The sequence below is a fragment of the Bactrocera dorsalis genome, chromosome 4 (assembly GCF_023373825.1).
Source record: "Bactrocera dorsalis isolate Fly_Bdor chromosome 4, ASM2337382v1, whole genome shotgun sequence".
Lineage (NCBI taxonomy): Eukaryota > Metazoa > Arthropoda > Insecta > Diptera > Tephritidae > Bactrocera > Bactrocera dorsalis.
In genome coordinates, this window is record NC_064306.1 from 22,933,849 (window position 1) to 22,944,476 (window position 10,628).

At 37.7% G+C, this 10,628-nt stretch overlaps 1 protein-coding gene across 1 annotated transcript; it reads right to left on the bottom strand.

Annotated features, from left to right (window-relative positions):
• Positions 1–4,128: 4,128 nt before the first annotated feature.
• On the bottom strand, positions 4,129–4,569 carry LOC105222657 (uncharacterized). The gene has a single exon (XM_011200057.4). The coding sequence runs from the start codon at positions 4,493–4,495 to the stop codon at positions 4,214–4,216; it is 282 nt and encodes a 93-aa protein (XP_011198359.1). The 5' UTR covers positions 4,496–4,569; the 3' UTR covers positions 4,129–4,213.
• Between the last annotated feature and the right edge of the window lie 6,059 nt (positions 4,570–10,628).

The following is a 10,628-nucleotide window of genomic DNA, read 5'->3' on the forward strand; positions in this document are numbered from 1 at the left end:
ACGTGTACCAAGTTTCATCATGATATCTCAATTTTTACTCAAGTTACAGCTTGCACGGACAGACGGACGGACGGACAGACAGACATCCGGATTTCAACTCTACTCGTCACCCTGATCACTTTGGTATATATAACCCTATATCTGACTCTTTTAGTTTTAGGACTTACAAACAACCGTTATGTGAACAAAACTATAATACTCTCTTTAGCAACTTTGTTGCGAGAGTATAAAAACGTTAACATTTTTTATAAAATTCGACAAACACTACTGAGGTCGACTGACATAAACAGCTGCTGCAAACACACTGGTTGACAGATCGCGATAATTTTTGACAGCATAATTAAGAACAGCTGTACCAAGCTAGAAAAAAAAATTACCTACATATCTTCCATATAAGCGGTAGAAGAGAGGGGGAAATGAAGAATTCCCGATACTTTCTTGGCAGGGTGTATTATATAGTTATTTAATATACTATGCAAAGTAATTTTCTTTAGAAACTTCCTATGTATTTGCTAGAAAGTCCTCAAGATACCAAAAACTCGATGCGACTGCAGCTTGCTCTCAGTACGAGCTGCAGGGTCTCCAACGCAACAAAAAATGAAATGCCGTGGTGCATCGTGGCACGATATGTTGCGAAATATCAATAAATGATACCCATCTCCATTAATATTATAACCTTTAACCTCGGCAAAGGTGAAATACCAACGAATAAATTTGGTTATACTTGCTTTTGTTTGACGTATGAGTGCCCCCTTTAAGATTTTTTAAGCTTTAACTTGATATTTTCAAAAAAAATTCGGGGTTTGGCCAGCTTTTCAGGAAAATCGACAAAACTGCGCGGTTCCACATCCATTGTCCAAATTTATTTATAGATTTATCGCACTTTTTTTTAGTTTTTAACAGGGGCAGAGTTATAATCCGAAATAACTCATTTTCACAGGGTTTGATTAAAATAACTTGAATGGTTTCGAAAATAGGTGCATTAAACTTATTAGAGGGCTGGACACAGCCAATTTCACAAAATGTTTTTAGATACACTTGCTAATCTAATTCGTTTTAGGAAATAACAATATTGTATCATATTTTGGAGCTTAGTTATGACACTTTATATGTATGTTTTCCATTAATGGCCTTTAATGGGCGTGGTAACAGTCAGATACCGACCATGCAATAACAACCCTCCTTGGGTGCCAAGGAACATCTTTTGCAAATATATCTTAATTTCTTCTCAAGTTATCGCTTCTCCGGACAGACAGACGGTCCCTCGGAATTTAAGTCGTCATTTACTACTGTGATCAAATTGAAAGGTGAATTTTGTACATTTCATCTCCTTCAAAGTAATCATAGCACTTGAAAAAATCCTCCTCATCCTCCTCCTCAAAGCCTTCTTCGATTCAGCTTTTATACCCTCAATTGAGTCAAAACGGTATCCTCGGAGTGGTCATGTGAATTTGCTGAATAGCCAGAAGCTACACGAAAGTAAATCAGGCGAATGCGGTGGTTGCGGCACGATATTAGTTGAAAATGTGGCGAAATTATCTTACTTCTTTGTTCAATAAATTCAGACATAGTAATTTTAGAGCCTCGCAGAACGACACGTATCTCAAATTCTAATGAATATCTTGACTAGAAATTTAGCATAGATGTCACTAACAGAACTACCAACTTAAAGAAAAAAATTAACGATTCGAAAAACAAGCGAAGTATAAATTAAAAATTCGCCTTTCAATTTGATCACAGTAGTATGTAGTATGTATAAAAACCTACAAATATTGTACTCTGTGCCACGTAATTGTATATGCTTTCCAACTAGGTGCAGCATATTTGAGAGAAAATATTTACTCCACAACATACTTTATTAAATTAATATTTCTCTTTTCATTATACTTTCCATTTTAGGGGATCTTGATGCCCACTATTCTTAGCATGTGTTTCTTTAGCTACAAAGTAGAGCTGGCAGAAAACATAACTGTTCATGATTCGGAACAACAACTTTCATGTGGAAGTTCTTTTATTTGTCGCATAAATCTTACTTTGGAAGTCGCTGGACACCCCCCAAAACGCGCGCACTTCCGTTCAAACCGGCTCCAATCGCTGCTCTACTTTGTAAAGGAAATGTATTTTTTATTGCTTGTTACACAAGTTGCGCAATAGGTTCAATGACGAAGTCAAATGGATGGCCAGTTTCCACACAAAGACCCACTCGTACACATAACTGTACACGAATATGTTATTATGAGCCACCAACATGTACGAAGCGACATACTCTATTTTTTTTGTTGTTTTTGCCAACTATTTACATGAAATGCGGAATCGGTGTTAGACAACAAAAACTAAACCATTCCCAGCCACAAACGACTATCGGCAAATCCAATGAAATATTTACTCGAAACTCAAACAAGTCCGACTGAACTCAGATGAACTGAGCTGATTGTCCGTCCCGAGCGATAGTGTAAAGCAACAACAAATACACCAAATTAGTGCGTACACTGCGCGCCAAGCATACTTACATGCCTCGGTATAGAAGTGGGTCCAGTTCAATTTGGTGTGAGCAATAAAATCAGCATTAATGCCATCGACGCAATGTGCGACCGGTTTCAAGAGCAAGACACGCGAAATGCAGCGCTCCTCTCATCTTCTGTCCGTTGCTGTCTATCCCTGTAAATAGCGCAACGAATGGCGAAAAAATGCAAACAACAACAACAAAGTAATTTTGGGGATGAGGAAACTAATTCATTTAAATAGAGTCAAGCAACTTTTTAACGAACTTGCCACTTCCTCATCTTCCGCGCCTGGCTACGTTGACTTCGCCTCCAAAGTTACAAGTAACTTCACGCGAAGGCAGTTTTCGTACACCAATTGACGACTGCGGCCTGTTCGCTGTTCGCTGTTGGCTGCGAGCGAATAGCAACTTGTAAGTAAGTGGCGTGAAAGTGGAAAAGTTTTGGTTACCACTGCAAGCGATTGACTTTGGCTACTACAATTACCTTGCCTCCCGCCAATGTTGCCGCCTTGTTGTTGTTTTCTTCCATATACGGACGCAGTACTACGCGCAAAATATTATAGTTTTGTTTACCAATTGCTTCTTGGGTCGTCTTCCATCATAAGGGTATGGAATTAAAGATTCAGTCTACGGGGAGAACTCTGAATTCAGAACTATTACTAAATACTGCCATCATACCCGATTATGAAGAATGCACCTATACGCATTTCAATTATATATGAGAAACAGGAACAGGAAAATAGATAACAGTACTATTTACAACTATAAAAGCTGTAACTATTGTGACACTTGAATTTTTGGTTTTGCTTGAAAATCGCCGTCGATTTGTGTACCTTGAAGCATCACTATGCTAGGCGGTAAAACACGTCAGCATCGGTTTCACCTCAACCAACTTCCGTCTACAATGAATTATGATTGATAATATGATTCTGATAAACATTAGAAATATGCCTCCACTGCGTTCTGGGTAATTTTAAATTAATTAAATTTCAGTTCCACCCGAACTTTAATCCGCCTTACTTGTTTTAATTTTGTTTTAGTGGCGACGGTCCCTAGTATTGCAGAAGAAATGGCAAGTGGGAAAGGATGGGGCTAATTTGAAATAAAGTTGCCAAAAGTGCCCGGAACGATTCGGAAGTGCAAATGCGATTTCCATGTTGAGCCGCGAAACAGCCGAAAGGAACGAGCGCTGAGTTAACACCACGCGCAGTCAATACCAGACAAGCAAACTGAAATATCATATACATTGCATATGCTGGTGTTTGTGTGGGTGTTTATGGCGACCTCTTTCTCTCTTAGACTGCAGCTACGAGGATATTCGATAATAACTTCGACTTCGCTTTGTTGCACGCCAAGCGCCATCGATAGTGGTAATTGTAATTGCACTTGTTTAAATAGTTTAATGACACCTAATTTGAGGCAGTCTCAACGGCGCATAAGACGGCGCGCCGCAGACGAATGTACGGACCTGCGCGTAGGTGTGAACGTTTAAGCACAAGGTCGAAACTACAGTTTAGCGTCTATTTTTGCCTTAGGAAAGCTGATCAGGCGACCGATTGGCGCGTCGTTGTGTTAGTCTACGTTCCTTGAAAACTTAATATGGTAATTGCTCGCATATGAACATATTTGGCACTTTGCACTATCAAATATTTATTATAGCACACTTTCAATTAAGTAGAAGCACAAACTGGTACAATAAATTCTTTGTCTCTAAGAATAACAATGACAGCTCTCACGTCGGCACATTCCCATCCAGTGGTTGAGCTTCTTACAATATTCCTGGCAGCGTGGATAATGTGGGTGATAGCGCGAAAGTTCCCGGCAGAGGCCTCGGTCCATGGCGATGGCACGTGACTTAACTGAAGCGATTCCTAGGGGCTTATTTGTCGTCACATCATCGTCACTCTCCTCATTACTTCTGGGCAAGCGAGTAAATGCTGAGCTGTAGGCACATAACGCCAGTAAAACCAAAGCAATTTTGAAATATTCCATGTTTAGCGCTGTGAAGATAAGCAGCAGCGAACAAACGTCTCATTCAGCTTTTCAAATTTCGACTGACCCACTAGATTCGCCAACAACTAGTTTAGAATTATCAAAATAATATGTACACTAGCGAACACTCGAGAGTGCACGAAAAAGATGAGATGATCGTAAGATTACAATTCCAATTTGTTAGCCTACATTAAGAACGTAAAGCGTTTTAAACTATCCAGTTTGTTTTGATACTTTAAGGTTATACAATGGGTCACATAATAGCTATGCATTTCTGCAAGTCAAAATACGTCTACAAAATTACCTTGCTAATCTGTCTAGCATCTTCGAAAGAAAATTTATCCCTTTAAGTAAAAATAACACAGGTTCTATGTCTTTGATTAACCAAGCTATATAAAAGAGCTAGACTAAGACAGAACTTACATACTTTATTGCAATAGTAGTTCTGAAGAATAAAGTGTGGTTTTCTAACATTGGTTCAAGATGCACAAAATTGATATTATCTGATTATTATTTAGTAAGTCACAAGAAATGTTAGCTAAGCGATAATAAAATGTAAATCAGTAAACACTTTCTGTGTGTCTCAGAAAAGTGTAAACTTTTTTTTCCCCTTTGGTGTGTTGGATTTAATTATCGCACCAAGTGAATATACATCTAATAAAAACAAGAAGCAATTGACAAACACAAAATCAGTTAGATCGTTCTCGTTTTCCTATCATCTGTAAAATAAAAATAAATAATTTGAATTAAAGAATATTAACAAATGAATAAAAAGTGCGAGCGTTAACATATGTTACTCATTAAGCTAAAGGTTGTATCAGACAACTATACTGAAAAATGACTCTGTCGTCCAGTAAATGAGGTTACTTACCTTAATAGTCTTTGGATAGAAGGCGAACGAGGTGAAACCACAAAAAAAATTAAAATTAACTTAGTCTTTCTTTAAGTATTTTTGTTTTTTAATGCAATTTTAACACCAATAATGTTATCCAAACAGAGGTACAAAGTGTTTAACTTTGTTACGAAAATTCAAGTTTTGTAAACAATGTGCTTCGCGCGCTTCGCTCAACTTAAGGTGAACATAATCGACCTACTGAGCCTACTATTTGCAACACCATTACCTATCTTGAGACACAGCACTGATTATTGGATAATATTCGACCGAATAGACCACGTTCAACATCAGTGAAGAAAATATAGCAACCACAGTTGAGGGCGTACACGAAGACCATGAAGAGTCGATTCGATACCGTTCGCAGCAACTCGGACTGACGTATGGAACGACTTGGGGCATTTTACGTCGAGATCTTAAATTGAAAGTGTACAAAATATAGTTTGTGCAAACTAAAGCCGCTCGATCTTTCCAACCGCCATCACTTCGCTCTATGGGCTCTTGAATAGTTCCATGAAGATGCGATGTTTTCGAACGAAATTTTGTTCAGCGATGAGATCTATTTCTGGCTCTATGGGGATGTCAACAAACAAAATTGCCGCATTTGAGACGAAAAGCAACCTAAAGAAATTCAAGAGCTGCCATTACATCCAGAAAAAACAATTATTTACAAACCACACTGTAAGCCGGTGGAATCTTCAAAAATAATTCTGGTAAGAATGTAACCGTCAATGTCGATTGGCCATCAAGATAATGTGTTTATCATACCGTTAAACTTTTTCCTGTGGGGATTTGTGAAGTCTGAACTCTATGCGGACAATCCCGCTTCGATTCAGGCCTTGGAGTAAAACATCACGTGTGTCATTCGCCAGTTACCAGTCCAAATGCTCGAACGAGTTATCGAAAACTGGACTCAACGGATGAACCATCTGAGATGTAGCCAACATGAGAAAGAGCCAAAGAATGTTCTTTCAACTGATAATAAACATTCCGCATAAAATTTGAAGTTTCTGTGTTTTTTCTTAAAAAAAAATGTATGGAGCCTCGAAAGGGATCAATCTTTATGATTCTCCATTTTGATTGCTTACCTTTTGCCATCTTTCGGGCAAGATATTGGCTCCACGCTCAAAGAAACCTTTCGAAGTGGGCTTAGACGTCTTGATTTGATGTTAATGGTTCTCCCATCCAAAAAATTTTGCAGCGACCAAAACAATTAATAGTTCGAAGATACCAAGTCTGGAATATATGGTGGATGTGGCAGAACATCACATTCAAGTTGCAAAAGTATTTGGTAAGTCTTCAAATCTTTTATCAGACACTGGAGACGTGTCTTCCGTCTATCACAACATGATCTATCTGGTTGGTGGTTCGGAGACAGCCAGGTGGCTTGATGAATTTTCTTATGCTAGAATCTAGTACTACAGATAATCATATTTGGTCCCCGGCGAAGTCGATCAGCCTCGATTCATTTGAGGATGTTTCGTCGTGAAGGCTAAATTTACCGACCATAGTGCCAAAGATACCTTCTTTTCCCACCTTGGCGTTAAAGTCGCCAAGCACAATTTTGGTATCGTGGCGGGGGAAGCTCTCATAGGTGCGCTCTAAACGCTCATAGAAGGCATCTTTGGTCACATCGACCTTCTCTTTCGTCGGGGCGTGGGCGAAAATCAGCGTTGTTGAAGAACTTCGCTTTGATGTGGATTGTGGCTAGACGTTCATCCACCAGAGTAAATGACAGTACTCGGCGACGGAGTCTCTCTCCCACCTCGAATCCCCCACCAAAAATACGCTCTTTTATATGGCCACTGTGGTAAATGCCACAAGAACCTACTCACCTCTGTCCTTGTCCCGTCCGCGTTCACTCTAACGAGGACATCAACCAGCTGGGCACTTGCGTGAACTTGTACATATGACTCCATCCTCCTTTTACGTCAGATTTGTTCTAAAGGGTGATTTTTTAAGAGCTTGATAACTTTTTTTTAAAAAAAAACGCATAAAATTTGCAAAATCTCATCGGTTCTTTATTTGAAACGTTAGATTGGTTCATGACATTTACTTTTTGAAGATAATTTCATTTAAATGTTGACCGCGGCTGCGTCTTAGGTGGTCCATTCGGAAAGTCCAATTTTGGGCAACTTTTTCGAGCATTTCGGCCGGAATAGCCCGAATTTCTTCGGAAATGTTGTCTTCCAAAGCTGGAATAGTTGCTGGCTTATTTCTGTAGACTTTAGACTTGACGTAGCCCCACAAAAAATAGTCTAAAGGCGTTAAATCGCATGATCTTGGTGGCCAACTTACGGGTCCATTTCTTGAGATGAATTGTTGTCCGAAGTTTTCCCTCAAAATGGCCATAGAATCGCGAGCTGTGTGGCATGTAGCGCCATCTTGTTGAAACCACATGTCAACCAAGTTCAGTTCTTCCATTTTTGGCAACAAAAAGTTTGTTAGCATCGAACGATAGCGATCGCCATTCACCGTAACGTTGCGTCCAACAGCATCTTTGAAAAAATACGGTCCAATGATTCCACCAGCGTACAAACCACACCAAACAGTGCATTTTTCGGGATGCATGGGCAGTTCTTGAACGGCTTCTGGTTGCTCTTCACCCCAAATGCGGCAATTTTGCTTATTTACGTAGCCATTCAACCAGAAATGAGCCTCATCCCTGAACAAAATTAAAGCGCGAAACACATTTCGAACCGAACACTGATTTTGGTAATAAAATTCAATGATTTGCAAGCGTTGCTCGTTAGTAAGTCTATTCATGATGAAATGTCAAAGCATACTGAGCATCTTTCTCTTTGACACCATGTCTGAAATCCCACGTGATCTGTCAAATACTAATGCATGAAAATCCTAACCTCAAAAAAATCACCCGTTATATCTTCATTTACGACTTAGTTATGGCACTTTATATGTTTTGGATCAATAGCGATTTGTGAATGTGGTGCGAAATCTTTCTTACGTTTTTGCTTGCATGGACAGATGGGCAGAGAGGAAGTCACCCGGACTTCAATTTGTCTCGTCATCCTGGTTATTTATGTTCTATGTCTATCTCGAGTAGTTGTATGTGATTCACACAACCGTGAGGTAAACAAAACTAGTATATTATACTCTGTTTCAAGCATGTTGCAAGAGTATAAAAATTGCTACATTGGGCGCAGGAAAACATCAATCGGGATTGGCAATATATTATTTGTAGATTGAGTCAACTTTTGTATTGTGCAATCTCTTCAGTCGTATTTGGCAAAGGAAAGAACGAAAATTTATTCAAAATAATTTTAAGCACCCCCAATAGTTTTTATAAGAAAAATTATACTTATTGAAAATTAATTTATATCAAACGGACATTGACAAACATACGTAGTTCTCGCCACCACAAATAACTAGTTACTGTCGCACATATTTTCTTAGCATTCCAGGACGTTATTAATTCGAAAAGCAGTGGAATATAAACTGACTATGACTGGTTCGCATAATCAATTAAAAATTATTCTTTATCCCTTGTTTAAAAGCATTTTTTATTCCATAATCATCAACTTAATCTACTAGGAGAACCCATGTTAAGCTATTAGTTTTTTCACCGACCAGTTGACATCTCCTTCTTTAACATACTCTTATCAAAACCACTAAAATATCAAAACGAAGACTGCTCTATTTAGATGTCCGTTCGTCCGTTTACACGGAACTTCGAGAAGTATCCACATTCATACTTATCTAACAATGGCATTGGTATATATCTTTTTCAACCAAATTTTTTGTATAACTTCACAAAAGAAGTTTTGTACCTCAACATATCCTGAGAACACTAAGGTAAAACTTAAAATAATGAATTATATTGTATATAATCTACGTATTATCTCAATACAATGTGGTTTAATTTGCTTGAGTAACTAATTTATGTTTCCATTCCACTCTAGCGAAACTTGATCTCAAAGATCTGTTCAAATAGGTTATTCTACAATGAATTGCTACAAACTAAATATATATACGATTTATTGTTAAACGGACCTTAAAAATAAGGTTGGCCAATAATTTTATCATTAACGTATTAGTTAAGAAGGCAAAAGGTATACAACATAAGTTAGCATAATTCTTGAATATGAATACTTACAATATACAATATAATATTCCTTTTAGGCATTTGAAGTTTACTCTGCCATACTTCATAAATATTTCATTTTAAACCAATTCTAAAGAACGTATTCGAAAGTTTTAAATGACCCTAATTAAAGTCAAAGTAATTTAGCATTTATAACATCCCTAATATATAGTATATCTTTTAGGTTTTTTCCAACATTAAAGCAAGTAAGGAGGTACTAACTTCAGAAAAATTAACTTTACAAGCCCTATAACTATTTTATATATTAAAGGCAGATATTATGTTCAAAATATTTTCGGTACCTTAAAACCATCTTGAAATTTGGTAAGCCATAATTAAATATTTTGTATTCATATCGGGACAGTTACTACTGTGGGTAAAAAATAATATAACTTAAATAATTTAAATTTCGTGCGAAAACCCATTCCTCGAAATATTTTTTTCTAGGTTGGTATGACTGTCAGTGTCAAATATCACACCAGAATCATCATTAGTGTTTAGAATGCGCCAGTCTTTCTGAAGTACATAAAGTGCATTCGGCGATTTTTATGGTGAGTGAAATTATTCAACATAGAAGTTTCTCTAAATTTTGTGTGCGAAATCAAGTTTCTGGTGCCGAAATGTTCAGAATGTTGGTTTAGCGATGAGTCTTAGATCTGTGCTTATGGCACGGAAACAAACGATCGATCGGCCGAATATCGTGGCAAAGAGGAACCGAAGCCAAAAAACCACGTCAAAGCTGGTCAGAAATCAAGGTTATGTTGATAGTTTTTTTCGAACGACCAAACTGTCAACAAGGAATACTATTTGAGTGTTATACGTCGTTTGCGCGATGCTACTCTTATTAGCTATTACTTTGAGGGAGCGACATAGATTTTGAAGAATAAATTAAAAATTTTAAAATTATGAACAAAATCTTAATATTTTTTGCTCATATCTGACTATAAATCACTTCCCTATGGTGGAACAAACGCTGGGCATAGAATTGCAATCGAACATAAAAATTACTTTGCATACAACTAATTTTCTGAATGTTTGGCACCAAATTACAAGGTCACTTCACTTATATATTCGCATACGGAATGTAGTCGAACGTAGCCGTGAGTATAAAAAGTTCTGTGCCATGGATGTCAATTTGA

Coding starts and splice junctions, on each gene's coding strand:
- LOC105222657 (XM_011200057.4), bottom strand. CDS start 4,495: ATGGAATATTTCAAAATTGCTTTGGTTTTACTGGCGTTATGTGCCTAC.